This window comes from Brachypodium distachyon, chromosome 1 (genome assembly GCF_000005505.3).
Source record: "Brachypodium distachyon strain Bd21 chromosome 1, Brachypodium_distachyon_v3.0, whole genome shotgun sequence".
NCBI classification, from domain to species: domain Eukaryota; kingdom Viridiplantae; phylum Streptophyta; class Magnoliopsida; order Poales; family Poaceae; genus Brachypodium; species Brachypodium distachyon.
The window spans coordinates 59,888,240-59,908,411 of NC_016131.3; the positions used below are offsets into that span (position 1 = coordinate 59,888,240).

At 51.7% G+C, this 20,172-nt stretch overlaps 1 protein-coding gene across 3 annotated transcripts; it reads right to left on the bottom strand.

Annotated features, from left to right (window-relative positions):
• Nucleotides 1-19: 19 nt before the first annotated feature.
• LOC100840245 (dual specificity protein kinase shkD) lies at nucleotides 20-6,549 on the bottom strand. Of its 3 annotated transcripts, none has more exons than XM_024457662.1 (8): nucleotides 6,297-6,549; nucleotides 4,276-5,978; nucleotides 4,119-4,193; nucleotides 3,653-3,805; nucleotides 2,918-3,229; nucleotides 2,640-2,762; nucleotides 2,134-2,221; nucleotides 20-400 (listed from the first exon to the last, which is right to left on the bottom strand). In XM_024457662.1, the coding sequence occupies exons 2-8, from the start codon at nucleotides 5,827-5,829 to the stop codon at nucleotides 225-227; spliced, it is 2,481 nt and encodes an 826-aa protein (XP_024313430.1). In that variant the 5' UTR covers nucleotides 5,830-5,978; nucleotides 6,297-6,549; the 3' UTR covers nucleotides 20-224. The 3 variants fall into 3 exon arrangements, with proteins under 3 accessions (XP_024313430.1, XP_024313428.1, XP_024313429.1); XM_024457660.1 differs by having other exon boundaries at nucleotides 4,276-6,029; XM_024457661.1 differs by having other exon boundaries at nucleotides 4,276-6,123.
• Between the last annotated feature and the right edge of the window lie 13,623 nt (nucleotides 6,550-20,172).

The following is a 20,172-nucleotide window of genomic DNA, read 5'->3' on the forward strand; positions in this document are numbered from 1 at the left end:
ATTTATAGATAACCAAATATAAGTGGAACTTTCATTTACTATTTGCTAGATTAGATATTCCAGTAACAGCATGGGGGCAGAGACCAAATCGAAATTACCCTGCCAGTCGGTCAACTTTGGGGACAATAGAGTCGAACACTTGCAAGTTGGGAGTCAAAAAAATATATCCATGTTTGTATCATATATGCGCAGGTAGGATATGTATACAAGAAGCCAGAGTGATATCAACACAGAGATTCGCATTTGTTTGCTTGCAGCATGCCGCGGAGACCAGTTGCAACTTCAGAGAAAGAAGGTCTTCGCCCAGGTTCGGTTGACCAGCATTGCTCCATCAGTTTCCTCCATTCTGGCTTACACGAAGTTGGCACTGGTGGCCTCAGTGTGTTGCTCAAAATCCCCCCTGCACATGTCCCGTTGGGCGTTGGCAACGATTAATCTTTACTAAAGAAGACTGAAGGTATGATATCTGATTCTATTAGCATATACACTTTACATCTCTACTTTAAGATTCATACAAAAGAATATGCCAGAATCCAACAAGTTTCTTGAGCCTTGTAGTTTTCAATAACCGACCAGGAACTACCTAATTTCTTGAGTGTTCCTAGTAGACCATAAGTAACTAGGACAAAATCGAGCAGAGCTATCTTGGCCACATTTCAGAGTGATAAAATTACAGGTCTATCATTGTCCCCTTTTCTTTTTTGGGAAAAATATTGAATTCATATCATATTATTCTAAAGATGACGTTTGGAACATAAGAAAGAGGCTAAACAAGGTTCAAGTAGATAATAGTTGATGGGCAGTTAGACCAGGTTTGCAGTTCCTACCAGGGGTAATTGTTTCTTGGTTAATTACCAGCAAAGTTGTTTCCCCTGATTAGGCAGTTCCACTGGAAGCTAGTACTAAGAATATCTTTTGGGACTATTAATTTCTGATCACTTACGTAGAGACATGCTTGATCTTGAGATTTCTTTGTTATGTATAGGTTCATGGGTTTAGGGGGAAGAAACCGGATTCTTACTGGATAATCAACTATAGGCTCTTAAACTTGTACGGTTATATCACTTCATTCCCTGAACATGAGAAATACATATTCAGGCGAATATTCCAATCGGAACACGTGACCTACTGATCTCTCTATCCCTCCCTTCCCTTTTATATCCGTATAGAAAGGCCTCTTTCCCGTAGATGGATCGTAGATGGTTCAGGGAAGGACTGCCACCTGAGTGCATTTATTGAGAGCCCCTCTTATTCGGCCCAAGTCTGCACTGTTAGCTGGCCCATGTACGTTGTGTAATTTTGAACCGGCACATGTTAGTCTTGGGCCAACTTGGACCAAAACCACACCTTCTCGTACCGGTACACCAAAACTACTGTGCTGGCCCATCTTTGACCCATTCAATGCTGCTGGTTTTCAAACCTTCCTAGGATCCCACCCGAAAATGGCCCAGTACGCGCACTGTTCTCTACCCCGCCCCAGGCAACGATCGAACGCTGCGAGATTCAGTCCGTCCTAGATCACGGGACCATAAAGTCTATGTCCATATTCAGGTCCCTAAACTTGATGATTTTACCTTTTGTTTTGCGATATATTAATGTTTGACTTTGTGATCTGATCTGAAATGGATGGATAATTGATGTTATTTTTAAAAAAGAAGAATTGTTGTTCTTTGTTTAAATGGAGTTACCGTAGATCTTAAAAAAGAGCTTTCCATGGACATTGTCAAGTTTTAACTTAAATAAGCTGTCACTAATTGATAATTCAAGTGGTTCAGACATATCCCTACTCAGAAGCTTATGATTCAATTGTAATTCTTGAGGACCTCAAACGTGGGTTTGTGGTAATGTTTGGAGATGTCTGCTGTCGTGAAACCATATATTGGTCTTGTTTTTTTTTCCTTTTATGTAAGCCAGTGAGTCGGCCTCGATGCAGATGCTGAGAGACCGGCTTGCCCGTCCTTTTTGAAAAGAAAAAAATAAATGGGAAGTTCTCATGTTTAGAACCTACAAGGGACACAATTGACAATCATGGAAGTTTAGGAAAATGCCATTTATGAATACAATGTCGTGAGCAATTCAGAAGATGAGATTTCTGTGACAGCATACGGAGTGATGATGTTACTGTATGCATACCTATGACTCCTCCATAGTGCATCCCATCGTATGGATCCTCACCAGTGAGAATTTCCCACATCACAACGCCAAAAGAATAGACATCAACCTGTGTGAGCATAAAGTTGTTGTATTTGAGTCTAGGAAAAAGAAAAACAAGCCAGGCATATAGCAGTTCTATTTTGGTTTGCAAGGTTTATTGTGGTTGTTTAACTATTGCTTGTGACTATGCTGTAGTTTTTAGACTTTCTTGCTTTCATGAATTGTATATGAGACATGCTTTAGTTTCTGTTGGACATAAAGGATCATTAATCGTTACATATCTCCCAGTGAGCAACTCAAGTATCTTGACCATCACGGTACAATTTGAATAATGTTAGATTCACGGCTGATAAGAGTATAAGATATACATTTGTTCCAAAATGTCAAGTGAAATAGGGAAACACACACAATGCCATGATTCATTAGTACTTCACATTTTCTAACACCTTCACAAGTCCAGTTATTAAAAAGATTCAGAATAATACCTTTTCGGAAACTTTAGTGCCGCTCATTGTCAGCAATTCTGGAGCCATCCATGGAAGAGTTCCTCTCATTCCACCAGAAACAAGGGTGGCTTGTTTCATCTTTGATAAACCAAAATCGGCAACCTGTAGTAGTTATTTCTCTGTTATGCCCCTCACGTATTTGCAAACAATTATCCTTCGTAGATGATAAATTGATATCAATTGGCTTCCCACATTTGCATTTGTAAATTAAAATTAATCAAACATTATACTACTCTAATCATGAAGTTGTGGCATACCTTGCATATGGGACGAGAGGGATCCTTAATATTCACTAGCAGGTTATCACATTTCAGATCAAAGTGGACAATGTCCTTGGAGTGCAAGTATTCCATGCCAATGGCCGCATCCATTGCAACCAGTATCCGCTTGCGCCAATCCAGATATTTGTCTTTGCGACTGAGGACTTTCTTTAGGGATCCATTGACCATGAATTCTGTTACAGTACCTAATGTGCCCCCTGGCCCATTCTTTACAATCCCGTAAAGTGCCAAAATATTTGGGTGGTGAAGTTTTGAGATTATAGCTGCCTCTCTCCAAAATTCTGTTATCTGCATGATAATACATGTTGCATTTTCTTATGATGGATAAAGCAATGCTCCATGCATTATTTTCTGTAAACTAGGATTTAATACTTTATATATGCAAAGTCACCAGCCTATCTGATCCTGAAACCAGTATAAGGAAAATGCTTTGTTGCGACAACAGTTTTTACCATGTTGCTCTGATCTAATTTCATCTAAGATCTAACCGAAGGAACTGAACTGAACGGTCAATTACTTGGCTGAATCTCGGGGATGTTTCATTGGTCTTGGAGTACAAAGCCATAGTATCTACCTCCTTAACCGGTAAATGTTTCTTTTTTTAACTGATCCCCTTTGGCCTCCGGGGTATTTGGTGACCATGGGATAAGGAATGCCCCTTGACTGAAACTTCAAATAATGCAGGCATGTGTTGATATAATATAGGCTTACCAGTTTATCTGCTTGAGATGATGGGTGCGAAAAACAACTGTTCTTTATCCGTTTAATGGCAACATCTGTTCCCCTCCATTTTCCATGAAAAACAGTCCCAAATGCTCCAGAGCCCATCTCACGGAGATCTTCAAGGTCCTCATTGCTTATTATCTGCCATTTGTATGGTATATTGGTATCAACTTGAGGAACATGTACTTCTGTTTCTAGCATTTAATGCGAAAAAGGTAGGAGATCTGTGCGAACAACTTTTGCTGAAAAATCTTGTTTTTGTGTACAGTTATTTATTCAAGCCTGACATTGGGTAGATTAGGGGGTTAAATGAACTGTTTTGTACTTGCGGGGTTATGTGAACTAGTGAGATACTATAGGGGAGTGAAAAAAAAAGAACTTATTTCTAACATTTTATATTTCTTTAGCTTGATATGCCTATGTCAGAGATAGCATGACGAGTTAACTTACAAACCTGGACATTACTTATAAGATCTCTGACCAGCACTGCATTTGCAGGCCGAGGTTCACTGCCCTTGGTGTCAAGTACCTGCCAGTGAAGACAACTCAGAAGTTGCACAGCGCATTGTTCGAAATGTACCACATCAATCGAACAGGGTGTGTAGATGTACCTCGGGCTCTGAGATTGGCAGTGAAGTGTTATTATCTTTGTCTTCTTCTTGTGATGGAATTCCAGTCTGAGGATTAACACCATCAGTACCAACTGAACGGAATCGAGTGATTTTTGGTGCATTTTCATCTGGTCTTGGACTACTGGGTCGTTCCTGTATTCTCTCACTTGACGCACGCGCTAGAATATTTGGTTGCAGATTTATTGCCGTGTCCAAAGCTGTAAAAACACAAGGAACCGCAGGCTGTTGCTTCAGGATGCTATTGGTTACAACGGACTTCTCCACGTAGTGCAAGTTGCAACCTGGGGTGCCAGATTCATGATTAGGTTCACAGATCTCTACCTTGCTGTTCTTCCTTGCCGGGTGTTCTGCTGAATGAAACATATCTTCTTCTTGGGTGCCATGCGTTCTTGATTTTAACTTGTTCTCATCAGAGGAGCCTTGCTGGTTCACTGTTTTCTGGGGACCCCTTGATAAAGACGCAGGCTTTTTGAAATGCACAGGTGGACTTGTATGTGGCATTGGGTTTCTGTTGTTTGAATCCGATGGCTGTGTCTTCTTCACACTGCTGTTGTCTGATGGTGTCGGCAACTGGTTCCTTGGTGATGATCGGGTTTCTTGTGCTCCTGTAGCTTGATGGCTCTTTCCAGAACTTTCAGTGACACTCTGTTGCTGATGCCTTGAAACAGAGAGACCACCACCTTGCTGTTGCCTAAGTGTGGTTTCACAAGGCACAGATGCACCAAGGTAAGCTTTACTCGCATTTGTAGCTGCAGAGATCATGTTACCTTCATTCCCTTGTGCCCTGTAATCTTGGTTAGCCACCCGTTTTTCTGACTGACCACTTGCTGTCTTTAGCGGTACTGTGATACTCTGTGAAGGCTTACTTTTGATGTACATTGAAGCTTCCTCTGTTCTGGCTGTCGGCAATCCTAACAGACTTAAGCCAGGCATCAGCTGGTCTAGGTCCTGGACTGAGGATCTATCCATTCTCTGTGTTCTCAATTCATTACCTGGTCTGACGAGCCCATTGATAAGAGCAATGAACTGTGCTTCCTTTTCTACATCGGATGAGCTTTGTACAACGAAATGCACATGCCGCTCATCGTCTTTTCCTGAGAAGAGGTACATGGTCACCATCTCTTTCGTTCTTTCTAGCACGGTGCACTCGTCAACCATATGCCTGAGGTCATCATCAGATGTGATGGAAATGAGCATGCTCACTTGCTCCCCTGGGAGGTGGTACTTTATCGTGTGAGCTCGCCTTATCAGCTTTGTTGTCTTGCAGATCAACTCTTGCCAAGAGATGTCCCGGCGGATTTTAATCAGATGCCTGTCGCCCCCAATGTACCGAAGCTCACCATCGCTTGGCCTTGGGAGGAACCTGCCACCAAAGTTGCAAATAAGCTTTATCTTCATTGGTCCAGCATCGTAATCCTGAGGGAAACGTTTGCATGATCCTTTGGTGCTGCTGATGACACTGAATGGAGCAGGTGTTGGCAGATTCTTTGGTGGTATCAGATCACAAATATTAACTTGTTCAATCCAGTCCATGTTGATTCTGGGTGCACTTCTCCTTGCAGACTTCCTTGGAATGCTTCCTTGTGTTTTGCTCTCTCTTGCATAAATTCAGGAAGAAAACAATCTGACTGAACTAGTTCAGTTCATAGCTTTGGTCTTATTTCACCGAGAGATCCAAAGACCTGGACATATCGTTTTGGAGATTCGATGAAAGCTTTGTTAGAATCTTTGGTCTGCAGAGAGACACAGGAATACAGGATATTCGATTCAGCACTTGTACATATTCCTATCGATATCATGAGAAGAATGACAGCCAAACGTACCTAACTACAACATGGAAACAAATACTCAGTTTTTGGAAGCAAGAATGGTAGCAAAGATGGAAGATAAATGAATTCTCCTTTTATCTGATTTATAAGAGTTATAGCCAGCAAAATTTGGTAATACAGAAGCCTAATAGAAAAGGAACAACTGAAGAAAGCAGAAGAGAGCTTACTGACCTCTTGGGCTGCTACTGGAGCTCAAACTTCAAGGTTCATAATGTTCGTCTGAGTGCTGCTTGCTGGTGTTTGAGATACTAACATGAGCAGATGATTGGAATAACGTTCGGGATGATAGTTTTTGAGAGAAGAAGAAGATGGATGGGAGTTGGTGAGTTACTGACTCAGCTTTGAAGCAAATGGTTGGTCATGTCTGCAACACCTTGAACTATATTAGTACTATACGATAAGGACATGCAGTACTATATACTTTAAATAAGGGAAAATTAAATAAACTCTGCAGTAAGTTTGCGCTTTTGAATAATGCCTCTGGCTGTGAGACCGTATGTGAGTTCAGGTTCCTGCACGTCAGTGAGACATCCTGTGGTACTTTTTAAATAGTGCAAACTAACTGCCTAATTTGCAAATCTCTTTCATATTTGTGCATATCTTAGTCATGGAAAGACTTTTCTTGCCACAAGATGCTTATCAACATGCGTTGTTGATAAACTAAGAATTGGAAAATCGCCTGAACATCTGATTATACTTAATCTTTTGTATCCATATAGTATTTGTGGAACATTGTATATCTTGAGCTGTGACCTCTAATTAATACGGACTCCAACCTCAGCTGCCACTTAACCTGGGGTAAGGGGCGGCCCTTCTTAATACCCTGGCTGTCGTTGTCAGATGGAACATGATATAGTTTTTCTGTGATCCAACTTTGCTCAAAATTAGACTGAACTCTATACTATATGGCCGCCCATGACACAGTTGCATTTGTCATTTTGTTGCCTCAACCTGGAGCCCATGACTGCAGAAAATTATATTCCACTTGTTGCTAATATAGTATTTACAGTATCAATTTGCATGTTACATGCAGGTGGGCTGTGGCTGTCATGCATAGGAAACACCAGGGCGTAAAATTGTACAACTCTTGCACATACAATGTATCTTTCTTAGGAAAGTAAATCGCTTTATTTTTTTTCTTAGTTAATTTATATTCCACTCACTTTTATCATTTACGTACTTTACTCCCTCCGATCCATATTACTTGTCGAAATATTACATGTATCTAGACACTTTTTAAATATAGTTATATCCATATTTGGTGAAATTTGAGACAAGTAATATGGATCGGAGGGAGTATATTTTATTTTACTTTATTCTTACTTAGTTAACTATGTAAGAATGGAAGAAGGTTATGCTTAGGCAAAAGTTGTCAGGTTATAAAGACGCAGCCAGCCCTTTGAATGATTTTTTTTCCTTTACATTTTTTGTACTCCCTCTGTCCCATATTAAGTGCCGGAATATTACATGTATCTAGACACTTTTTAGGTATAGACACATTCATATTTAGACAAATTTGAATCACTTAATATAAGACGGAGGGAGTATAAGCCAGCATTTTTTGTCCAAAACATATATGCAAAACATATGTTTTTAACCAGCGACCAATTTCTTTCTTTGCTTCAAGAAATAACCAACATTTTTTCCCCAATAAACTGCAGTAAGCAAGAAAACCCACCACTTTTCTTTCTCCAAATAATTGTCTTTGTAGCTTTTGGTACGAATATGCGCTGCACGCTGACTCCAAGTCAATTCACCAGAAAATGGGCTTCCAGCTGTGTACCGGAGGAATTGTTCATTTATCCCAAAGTTTGTGGGTGTTCGATGATATCCCCTGTTGGTGAACCTCTCATAAAAGAGTTAAAAAGCATAGCAGTACTAAAAGCTCGTGGGGTGTAAGTTACTCTTAATTCTATGAAAATGCATATCTTAGTCATAAAAAGTATCTTAAGCGAGTCATCGGCGGTCAGAAACTCGTTGGGGAAGGTTTGACTTGATAACGTGGTAGTTTCGCTTTGACCACGTCTCAATTCGATCAGTCTTGGCAGCAAAACTTCCGCCATGTGGTTAGGTTTTACTCACTTACCTCCCTGCCTCCTATAAATCCCTCCCAAGCAGCCCTTCTTCATCACCTGTCTCGTTTCCCTCCCTACAGTCATATATTAAATAAAAAGTAACTGCACAAAAGAAATGAAAAGAAAACTATTTGAAACTATTAAGCCAAGAGGCCAAATTGGAGTATTCTTTTCTTCTTGCTCTGTGGAAGACCAGATTCATCTCTTCTTTAAATATTTGTCTGCATCTATAGAGGCTGGGAGTTCGTTGGTTGAAAATGAAGTCAGTTCGAACTTTCCAAATGCTCCAAGCTCCCAAGGTGATAATCTCCATAAACAAAGGTACCTTGAGTTTGTTTTTGAGCTGTTCCACATTTGAATGCACATTTGGCAATGGAGTGTAGCTATCAAAGAGGTAGGACCAACAAGCTTTGGCAAATGGGTAGTGGAAGAATAAGTGGTCTCTGGTTTCTAAATGAGGCACCCTACATAAGACACAATCATATGATGGCAGGTGAAATGTTCTCTTCTGAAGCATAGCTCTTGTATGGAGATGGGTGATGGGTAGCATCCAAAAGAAGAATTTGTGCTTCAGTTGACAGCAGGACTTCTAGAGCCATCCAAAGTCAGGGGCAATTCCAGATGATTAATTTGGGCTCTGTATGCTTGTGCAGGGATGAAGAAATCTTTATGCCATATGTATGACCATAAGTCTTGGCCATCAGATTGTGAGACATTGTCAAAAAGCTCCATGAGTTGGGTGAATTGATCATAGGCAGTGAGGGAGAGTGGGAGATAAAAGAGTGTCTCCTTATTATCATTAAGGAAAAAGTCTTGAATAGTAGCCTCCTTGTTCCTGGCAAACGAGTAAAGGTGGGGCCATTTGATTTCCATAGGTGCATCTTGCCATTTATCCTTCCAAAAGATGGTGGAGGCCCCATTGTTAACCTTGATGATAGATAGTTGCTTATAAATGTCAACAAGCTTCGGAATGTCCATCCACCAGAATGATGCAGCAGTCAATTTTTGTGGAGGAAGGTCTGAGTGGTAGTGTTTCTCCCAGATGAATTGAACCCATGGAATATCCAGTCTGTTGTAGAATTTGTGAAGATTTTTTATAAGCAGAGTTTTGTTCTGAAGGCTGATGTTGATGACACCCAGTCCACCTTCATCCTTTGGTATACAAACCATCTCCTAGGCAGCAAGAGGTGGGTCGTTTCCCTTGTCATCCTCTTATGTGTGTTGATCGCTGTGAATGGAAGCTCTGTCGCCATGTGTCCCTAGCCCCCTAGGCCCAAGCGTGAACAAGTTATGTCTTCAGGTATCCCCTGTAGGAACAAGTACCCACCTAGCACATCCATGAAGCTACGGCCGCGGTAGCGAAAAGGCGGGTTCAAGGAGAAGAACCAGGGCGGTCCTGAGATTTCAGGGGCCCGGTGTGAAATCAGGACCCGAGGCAAGGGGTCTCGTCTCAGGGCAGGGGCGCACGGCCTGTCTCGATCCAACGATCTAGAATTGCCAATTGGAAACAATTGGGATTTCGGGAGGGAGTCGGCCTGACTCGGCCAGTTGGGAGTCACGATCGATGGGAGTTACGAGTTTTGGGCCAGATGATTGTATACCAGGACTACGTATACCTAGGAGGGTTGGGGGCCCTCAAAATTTTTTGGCCCTGTGTGGGGGCACTGCCTGCACCCCGGCCCCCAGGCCCGGGCCTGAGAAGAACTGTGGCGTGTGTCCAGCACGAGCGACTTCTTCGCCCTAGCTATGCCACAAAAATGAGGCAAGCCACTCCGAGCCATCAATCAGACCTTCATCATGGCAGGAGAAGGAGCAAGGACGAGCTTTAACTCAATGTTGCAAATGTACCTGACCAGCGCGACGTAGTCATTGGTGATGCGCAGAATCACAAGGCGCAGTGCAATGGTTCATACGGCAATGAGCCAGCCTAGGAGTTGTGGTTGTAGTAGCATTTGACCCCCCCCCCCCATGGGGTCTGCCGGCGAGAAGGTATTGCGAGAGTCATTGGAAGTACCAGGGCTTTGGGGGCCCAAGAGGACGGAGGTGGAAAAGCGGCAGATCGACTTGGTGGCATGGATGTCGAGAAAGGCGCATGCGACGACGACTGATGGGTGTTGTGACTTGGCAAAGAGGACGATGTAGGAGACGGCACTAAGGAACGCTGTAGGGTAGAAGTGCGGAAGCAGAAGAGCAAGGAGGGCCGCAAAATGGAAGTGGAAAAATTCTAGAAGGCTACATGCAAAATATCCGTTAGGCCTGCGCGTCCACTTTGCCGGTGTAGCCAAAGTTAAAGCGTCACGCTGGCAGGTTAACTTTATGACTACCGGTGACTTACTTAGAGGTACTTTTAGGATGTAGATATGCATTTCCATAGAATTGAGACTAACTTGACAAACCTCAACTTAGTACCAAGTTAAATGCACTTGCGGTTGCAATTGAAAAGTGAAGTAACTACAAGTGCATAGCAAATGCAAATTTAACCTCGATCTTAATAAGTGAAGCAACAACATAGCAAAGAAACAATACTCAGTCGGTGTCGTCGCACGGGGCTCCGACACCGGGGGCGTGCTGGCACGCCCCCTTTTAGGTTCGGCGGGGGCATCGGGGATCGCTCCGGCGATCACCGGCGTGGCCGATGGCGTACGTAACCTGCAAAGAGGTGCACCTAGAATGCATGCAAGCTAGGAACACATGCACGCACGTTTTTACCCAGGTTCGGGCCACCTGGAGGTGTAAAACCCTACGTCTTGCTTGTCTGAGCTTGTATTATCGCAAAACCAAGTGTTTACAAGTTGCCGGGTGAGTTCCCGGGTACTCTCTCCCTTTGGCTAAGTGTTCCTTACTACCCTCTGCTAATGCTAGAGGCTAACTGTGAGCTGATCGAACTGAACCGAACCAGCCAGGGCTAAACCCTTTGACCGTTGGCGGGGGTCCTCCTTTTATAACCAAGGGGATACCACAGGTGCCACGGTGCATGCATTACAAGTGGCGAGCAGGGAGATAGGGCAACTCCCCCTCGGTACGCTGGTGGGCATGCATGAACGCCAACTCCGCTGCTAGGGGTCTAGAGCCCTACAAGTAGGATTGGACAGCCACTGTTTGCCCAACAAGACGAATAACGCCCCTCTTGTCGGCTCATTAAATGCGCCGTGCGGCTCACTCCTCGCCCTGGTGAGACTGCACTCTGTGCGCCCAGCGCGCGCCCATGTGGCGTCGCTGCTCTGCCCGCTCGGCAAGTGACTTCCCGGGAGGCGCCCAGGTGGGACTGCGCTCGGAAACCCCTCCTCCCGGCAAGTGACTTCCCGGGAGGCGTCTAGGCGGGAATATTCCCCGAAGCCCCGCTAGCCCTTCAAGGCTGGTAGCTTGCCGGGTTGCTTGTAGTTGCCGCCCGGGATGAGGTCCTACCAGGAACTCGGCGACGAGGCCCACGCGTCGTGCAATGGTGGTACCCTGGGTGCCACTGGTGCGACAGTAGCCGCCCGGCGTGGGCCGGCAACACCTGTTCCCGGACGAGTTTTCCCCAGGTCAGTTGCCGGGCTACGCCCTAAACGACGCGTGGGCCCTGATCCGCCTCGGGCCCGCGTCCCTTCGCCGCCCCAAATACCATGCCGTTACAGACGGGGTAGTGGGCACGTGATTTTCGTCGTAACTTCCCCCTTAAACAGGGAAGTGAAGGCCACTCTTTGCATTACTCCTTTTGATTAGGAGTTATCCCCGCGCACCCGTAGGGTGCGGAACCGGCCGTTACCAAACGGCCGGGCGCTATAAAGTTTTTACTGCTCCAGCAAGGGGAAAGCACTTTGCTCTCCACAGCCTCCGTCTTCGACCTCCTTCGCGTCCTGCGCCCAAGTGTTTTTTGCTAGCTCCTGCCTTCGTTCCCCATGGCGCCTCCCACCACTAGGAAGGGAAAAGAGGGGGAGGCCCCCAGGCAAGCGGCAGCCGGCAGAAGCGAGGCGGCCGCCAAGGCCGCCGCCGACAAAGACCAGAAGAAGCGGGAGATGAGGGCCTCGCAAGCCTTCTACCGACCGGGCTACAATGGCGAGGCGCTGGCCAAGATCCAGCACGCCGTCGCTTCCCGGTTCAACGAGCACGGGGAGACCCACATCCTCCCCGCGGGCGCCGAGCACCAGGACAATGACTTCCGGGTGTTCGGGCGCTTCCTCCTCACCGGGCTAGTGCCGCCGTTCTCGTTGTTTCTCCACGCGCTGATGGAGTCGTACCAGCTGCGGGTGGCGCAACTTCACCCCACGTCGCTCTTCCTCCTCGCCACCTTCCAATTCCTCTGCGAAGCGTTCGTAGGGGTGATGCCGTCGGTGGCGCTCTTCCGCCACTACTTCTACCCCTGGATCGACAACGCGAACACGATGTCGTCGGGGGTGGTTTTCCACGCCCGCGACCGGATGAAATCTGAGTTCATCGTCCGGTCGGAGAAGAAGATCGAGAAGGAGTCGCGCGGGGACTGGTGCTGGGTCCGCGTAGAAGACCCCGATGAATTCATCCTCCCGCCCACCGAGTTGCCGCAACCCCACGCGGCTGCCGGCTGGCGGGACCGGTACCACCGCGACGCTGATCTCCTCCCCATCGTGGAGAAGATCAAGGCTCGGCGTCTAGCGGGGCTTACCAACGTCGACGTGGCGCGTACCTTCATCACCCGGCCCGCGTTGATGTACACGGGTTCCGGGGACAGGACACGCCTCCACCGCGAAGGCGTGGATTCGGAATCCCTCCAGGTGTGGGTGAGGGGGATCTCCGGCGAGGACCTCCCCGCAACGGGGTTCTCGCCGAGGGTCATTTCCCTCCATGCCGGTGTCACGGGGCTCAACGACATCGTCGCTGCCTTCCGGCCCTGCAACAAGTGGGGATTGATGGACGATACCCCCACTCGGGCCCCGCGTGCTCCCCCGCCAGCACCTCGCAGAAGCAGGTGCTTGAGGAGAGCGAGGGCGAGTCAGAGATCAGCTGGCCCTCCCTCCAGTCTCTGGATGACGAGGCGGGCCAGCCTGCGGCGTTCCAGGCGGTCGTTCCTGTGGACGATGAGGACACTGATGACGCGCCCCTGATCGTGCGGAGATCAAGGGCGTACGCAGCGGCCGCGGCTACTGCCACGGCGGCTGCGGCGGTATCTTCCCCAGCGGCGGCAGCCACCCTAGGGACGTCCGTCGGCAGCTCCGTGGTGACCACAACCGCTGTGGTCTCCGGGGCCACGGCGGCGACCACCCCGGTGACAACCGCCAGCGGCCCGGCGGCGGCAGCCTCCTCGTCAACTCCCGCGACGCCACGACACCCCCACGGGCACCCACGGCGCTGCCCGCTCGGGGGTCACGGCAACCCCACAGGCACCCACGGTGCCGCCCGCTCGGGGGGTCTTCCGGGGTTTCGCGCTCCGGCGCAACCCCCCAAGAACCGTCTGGCCGGCGAGCGCCAGCAAGAGGGGGAGGGGCGACTCCCTGCCCGCCGTGCCGAACAAGAAGGCGCGCGGACGCCGGCAGCGCTGCCGACCCCGGCGTCACTGGGGCCAGTGGCGCCGCAATCGCACCCGTCGGCGGCCCAACTCCAACGGAGGTGGTGCCGGCAACAGGTACGGCTCCATCCTGTCTCCTTTGCTGCATTTTCGATTGTTAGTTAATCACACAACCGTACCTTCACTTTTCCGTAGGTGATACTTTGCCTGCGGCAAGCCTCTCGGAAGCTCCCGTCAGGACGGATGAGGTGGGGGAAGCTCCCCCCGCAAGTCCAACGGCCTTGCAAAGTAACCACTCTGATCCCTTTCCTCTCGCTTTTGGCTACTCTTTCGCTCGTCGATTCTCACACTTCTTGTTGCTGCAGGCCCAAGCGCGCCCGCACCAGGAGCGGGCGCTACCGTGGTTGATCTCGACTCCGATGTCGAGGTCACGGGGGCAGCGGAGGAGCCGACATCGGCTCCCGCACCAAGCCCTACCGCGCCGGCCACGGCGGCAGCGGTGACCACCGCCACCGCCGGGACGGCGCCTGGCGACGTGCCGGCAGCCGCGGACGCAGCTGGCATGGATTCGCCTGCCGCCCAGCAGGAGACGGCTCCTTCCGGGGGCACGGTGGCTTCTCCAGCCCGGAGTCCCCAGCTGCGGGTGAAGGGGAGGTTGCCGGGGAAGGGCGACAGGATGCCCCAGAGCAAGCAGACGGGCTTCGTCGTCATCGGCCGCCTCCTCCAACACCGACCTCGGCACCCTTGCCGGGGTGGCTTGGAATCCCATCACCTTGGATCCGAGCGTCTTCGAGCGAGGACACCGGTTCCTGGACGCCGTCAAGGACCAGCAACTGGCCTTCGTCACCTCTTTCAACGAGGTGAGGGAGCACCACGCCATCGCCAAGAGCCAACTTGGCGAGGTGCGGGAAGCTGTGGAGAAGGAGCGACAAGAGCTCTCACGGCTGCGCGAGCAGACGCGCCTAGCCAGAGAGGAGGCGCGCCTTGCCCAGGAAGCCCTGGAGGGCGCCGAGGAACCGGTCGTCCTAGAGGCTGAGCTCTACCGGTGACTGGAGGCTCAGCGCGCCGAGCTTCAGGGGGCGCTGGACTCGCTGGCAGTGACCCTTGAGGAAACCAAGAAGGAGCACGCTGGGGTGCTCGCGGCAGCCCAGGCCTGGCTGGACGAGAAGAGCGATATGATCGCCAATTACCGCGGCGAGATCCAGGGCCTGCGCGTCAAGCTGGGGGTGCAGGTCCAGGCCACTGAGAGCACGGTGAAGCAGCGGCCCGGCATGAGATCTAGCTCGGCTCTGCCAAGGACAGAGCGGCCCGGTTCTAGACCGAGCTGGCCACTGCCCGGGAGGAGCTTGCCAAGGCCGGCAAAGACATCGCGGTCAAGACCGCGGAGCTTGCAGCGCTGGAGAGCAACCTCCGCAAGGCCAAAAAGGCCGCGCATGATGCCCGGTTCCACCATGACACGCTGATCGGGCAGCGGCATATAGAGACCGAGAAGCTGCTCAAGATCGCCCAGGCGTTGCGCGATTTGCTGCCCCGGTTCGAGCTGCAGGCCGCGGCGGTGGACGGCACGGACGTCTCAACGCTGATCCCCTTCTTCTCCGACCTGGTGGAGAAGCTCGGGGCGCTCAACGTCTGGACCACCCAGTACGGCGCCAACGAGGTTGCCAACTGCGCCCGGGAGGTTGCCGGGACGATCCTCCCGAGGATACACCTCCGGGACCCGGAGTTCCCCTTCGAGACGCTGTGGGACGCCTAGTCGGACAGCGAAGATGAGCCCACCCACACCCAAGCGGTGCGCGGGTTCGTCGACGAGGTGGTCGAGCGGATGCAGCAGAAGCCGGACCCAGAGCCGTCCCCGGAGCCCCCGGAGGAAGATGTCGGCAACTAGTTGCCGCAGCCCCCAGCCGTCCTTGTTGTTTTCCGGTGTATCTTCTTTTTTTTTTGCCCTGCAATTGTGGCGCTTGGCGCCGTTTGAACAATTACATTCCCATTAGCTCTTGTAATCATTCGCTACTTAATTAAGCTTTTCAGTTCTACTTAATGTTTGCTTCTTGTTCCCGGGGCTGCCTCGCGGGGCGGCTCCCTTAGCCTTTGCGTGTTGTGCCTTGTGTTGCCGGGGACTCGCGCGCCTTACGCTTGATTGGACTAGGGACCCGGGAAGGACCCGCAGTGCCGACCTGGGGTCAAGCGGTAGCGGCGAGCCACTCCACTTGCGGGGTAACTACTCCAAGCCATGCCCTCCCGGGACGGACCCAGGAGCCACATGGGGAGCGCACTTCCCCCGCAAGCGTCCTCCTAACACTCCGGCCACGCGCAGTTTTTGGGGCCACACTTGACGAAGCAGCGTTCAGTTATGTTCGGTTCTCAAGGATTTTATCGTTCAGGTTCAAGCACTTAGCTTCTCGTTCAGTCTCGTGCTCAGGATGCTTGCCGGATATGTGCGCCTGGCACGTTTCCCTGGAGAGAGTCCGCTGGAGGGATGTGGTGGAGACGCCGTGGCAGGATCGCCGCTGGCGACAAGCGCCGACGACGATGCTCCCACCGCGCCTCCACAACAGCCCTCGCCTTTGAAAAGAATCCCTTGCTTCCGGGGGAACCTGTCCCGAGGGGTGCGGCGGGGACGTCGTGACTTCCTCGCCGCCGTCAGCGAATGCGGGTGGCGAGGACGCCACGGCGTCCCCGTAGCAGCGATTGAGGAAAAAGCTGCTTGAGGGACGTAGCAGGGACGCGGCAGGGGCACTGCAGTAGTGCACCCGTTGGCGCCGGGCGCCGATGGAATGCACCACCACAGTGCCTCCGCGGCAGCCCTCGCCCCGGAGCCGCTCGCTAGAGGAGACGTAGCAAGGGCACGGCGGCAGTGCACCCGTCGGCGTGGAGCGCAGATGGCATGCACTACCACCGTGTCTCTGCGACGCCTCTCGGAGTGGGCTCGGTGGGGGATGCGGCAAGGGCGCGATGGCAGTGCACCCGTCGGCGCTGAGCGCTGATGGCATGCACTACCGTCGTGCCTCTGCGGCACCGCCCGCCTTCATAACCTCTTCTTTGGCTTCGCTCTGAGCCATTCCATGGCTGGGGCGCACTTTTTATAGGCGCGGGGGAAGGGCTTGCCACCGCGTGCGACGGATCAGCACAGCACTCGTGGCACCCCTCCCCTTGAAGTGCGGTACAGTCTTTGCCACTCCGCATGCCAAGTTGCTGTGGCACACGTGGCGGCCTCCTCCTGGGTCAAGAGCCTCGAAGTGCGGCGAGTCCCTGGTGGTGCGGTCGCTCCGCACCACAAGGCGGTGCTATATGCCATGACCCGTGGGCGGCCCACGGGTATTACAGTGCGCAAGATTTCACTTTCCCTGCACGTTAGATTCTTACCAGGTCCGAGGTGCTGCAATTTTTTTTTGAAATTCACGAAAAATACAAAGCAACACGGGCAATCTCCTGCCTCCCAGCCCTCGGGCACGGAAGGGTCGATGGCAAACTTGGATGTGAGCATTTTATTTCCCAGACGCAGCAACTGCGTGGTTCACATTGCAGGGAGCCCGGCAACTACACGCCTTGTGATGCACGTTGCGGGAAGACCGGCAACTGCATGTCTCGTGATGCACGTCGCGGGAAGCCCGGCAACGGCATGTCCTGTGATGCACGCTGCGGGAAGCCCGGCAACTGCATGTCCCGTGCCGGAGCGATCTGGCAACGGGTTTGTGTTTTCAAGGCTCCAGCAGCCCCCTACTCTCAACCAAGTATGAAAAGACACTTCTATGCACCCAAAGCAAGAGCCAGAAGGAGGAAAATCATGCAAATAAACAAGGCAATCTTAAAATTCAGTGAAGAAACACTTATCTTTATTCACAATAACTAGTGGTTTACACACGGGGGTTGCCCGGCTACACTAGTCCGAGAGGTATGCATCGGCGGCATCACATGAGGGTCGGGCTCCGCCGCTTCACGGGTAGAACTTGCGCAAGTGCTCAATATTCCAGTTATTTTGCACCGGCAAGCCCTCTTCGGTTTCCAGCCGGAGAGCCCCCGGTCTGGTTAACTGTACTACCCGGAAGGGGCCCTCCCATTTCGTAGTCAACTTGTTCCCGGCCTTCGTTCCTTGTATCCGGCGCAGGACAAGGTCTCCGTTCTCGAGCCCCCGGGGACGGACTCGCCTGTCGTGATTACGACGGAGTCCCTGCTGGTAGCGGGCGGCCCGCACAGCAGCCCGACATCGAAGCTCTTCGATGAAGTTCAGATCGTCGACCCTTTGCTCGTGTTGGCTGGAGTTGCCGTACGCACGTACTCGGGGAGATCCGTGCTTGAGCTCGAGGGGCAGCACCGCTTCTGCCCCGAAGACAAGGGCGAAAGGGGTTTCGCCCGTTGCCCGACTAGGTGTGGTCCTGATCGACCACAGCACGGGCTGGAGTTCTTCAACCCAGTTTTTCCCGTGGCCTTTGAGCTTGTCAAAGGTTCTCGTCTTGAGCCCCCGCAGCACTTCTGCGTTGGCTCGCTCCGCCTGCCCGTTACTCCTTGGATGAGCAACGGACGTGAAGTAACATTCGGTGCCCATGCCTCGCAGTAGGCCTGAAATACTGCGCTCGTGTATTGCGTGCCGTTGTCGGTGATGATGCCGTTAGGCACACCAAACCGACACACAATGTTTTTGAAAAACTTGATGGCCGCCTGGGCGGTCACCTTCCGCACTGGTTCCACTTCCACCCACTTGGAGAACTTGTCGATGGCCACGAACAGATATTCGTAACCGTCAACTGCTCTCGGTAGCTTACCGATGATGTCCAGCCCCCAGACCACGAACGGCCACGAGGAGGGGATGACATGTAGGGCCTGCGCCGGCTGGTTGCTCTTCTTCAAATGGAACTGGCACGCTTCGCATGTCTTCACCAGCCGCTCCGCGTCGGCCAGGGCCGTGGGCCAGTTAAAACCGTGCCGAAACGCCTTGCCGGCCAACGCCCGGGAGGCCACATGGTGGGAGCATGTGCCTCGATGTATCTCTTCTAACAACGCGCGCCCTTCGTCTTGCGGCACACAGATGAGCTTGACCCCATTTGCACGCCTGCGGTAGAGGTTCCCGTCCACCACGGCGTACATTTTGGCTTGCCGGGCCACTCGTTCTACGGTGGCGTCGTCTTCCAGGAGAGCCCCCTCCTTCAGGTAGCGGGCTATTTCCATCGCCCAGGGAGGGGTCTCCCTGCCAACGCATGCTGCCATGACGGCGGCATGGACCCCTGCTATTGTGGGGTTTCCTTCGGTTGCCGGGGGGCTTCCCCGGCAATCGGCTTGGGGGCGACTGAAAGAGCCGCTTGCTTTTGGCAGAACACCCCTGCCGGGGGCTTCCGGCACTCTGCTGCCATCTTGGACAGCTCGTCAGCCGCGAAGTTGTTCTTCCGCTTGACGTGCTCGAACCGCATGCCCTTGAACTTGCGTTCTAGCTTGCGGACTTCCTCCACGTACGGTGCCATCTGCGGGCAGTCGTAGTCCTTGTTCACCTGGTTGATCACGAGCTGGGAGTCCCCGCGAACAATCAGGCGCTTGATGTCGAGGGCGATCGCTGCCCGTAACCCGGGGAGCAAACCCTCGTACTCTGCCGTGTTGTTGGTGGAGTTCGGGAAATCGAGTTGGACGGCGAACCTTAGCTGGTTCCCCGTTGGTGACTCGATGATGACCCCGGCGCTAGCTCCTTGGAGACTGAACGCGCCGTCGAAGTAGAGGACCCAGTGGACTTCGTCCAGCTTGCCGGGCAGGCTGGTCTCCAGCTCCTCCTCTTCTACGCTCGTCAACGTCCACTCCGCGACGAAGTCCGCCAGGGCCGCACTCTTGATGCTCTTGGAGTTGGTGAAGTGCAGAGCGAACTCTGATAGCTCCATCCTCCATTCGGCCACTCTTCCGGTGGCTTCACGGTTGGTGAGGGCTCGCTCAAGCCAAAACCCCGACACCACCGTGACGCGATGCGCCTGGAAGTAGTGGCGCAGCTTGCGGGACGCAAGGAGAATCCCCAAGAGGAGCTTCTGTACTTGCGGGTACCTCGTTCGGGCGTCGCGCAACACTGTACTGACGAAGTACACTGGGTGCTGCACCAGCCGCTTGCGCGGTGCCGGAGTTGCTGGCTCGGGGGTGGTCCCTAAGTCCGAGGCGGTTGCTGGGGGCCGTTCAGCCCCCTGCCCCGCAGCCTCAGTCCCCGGAACGTCTTCCTCCCTCTCGGCAACCAGCATCGAGCTGACCACCTGGTCAGTCGCTGCTAGATAGAGTAGCAGCGGCTCGCCGGCTTGGGGGCGACGAGGACGGGCGGCGACCTCAGGTACTGCTTGAGTTCCCGAAACGCCGCTTCGGCCTCTGGACCCTTCTTCTTCATTACCTTGAAGAAAGGCAGGGCGCGTTCGCCTAGCCTTGAGATGAAGCGGCCCAACGCGGCAACGCAACCGTTGAGGCGCTGGACATCCTTCACCTTGTGGGGAGCCTCCATCTTTTCGATAGCCTCTATCTTCAGCGGGTTGGCTTGTATCCCCCTGTGAAAAACCAA

What these genes read in the sequence shown, in the direction of transcription:
- LOC100840245 (XM_024457662.1), bottom strand. Translation starts at nt 5,829, where the DNA reads ATGGACTGGATTGAACAAGTTAATATTTGTGATCTGATACCACCAAAG. An exon ending in ATCTTATAAGTAATGTCCAG is followed by an intron (nt 3,806 to 4,118) that starts GTTTGTAAGTTA and finishes TACAAATGGCAG; the next exon opens with ATAATAAGCAATGAGGACCT. An exon ending in GCACTATGGAGGAGTCATAG is followed by an intron (nt 401 to 2,133) that starts GTATGCATACAG and finishes GGACATGTGCAG; the next exon opens with GGGGGATTTTGAGCAACACA.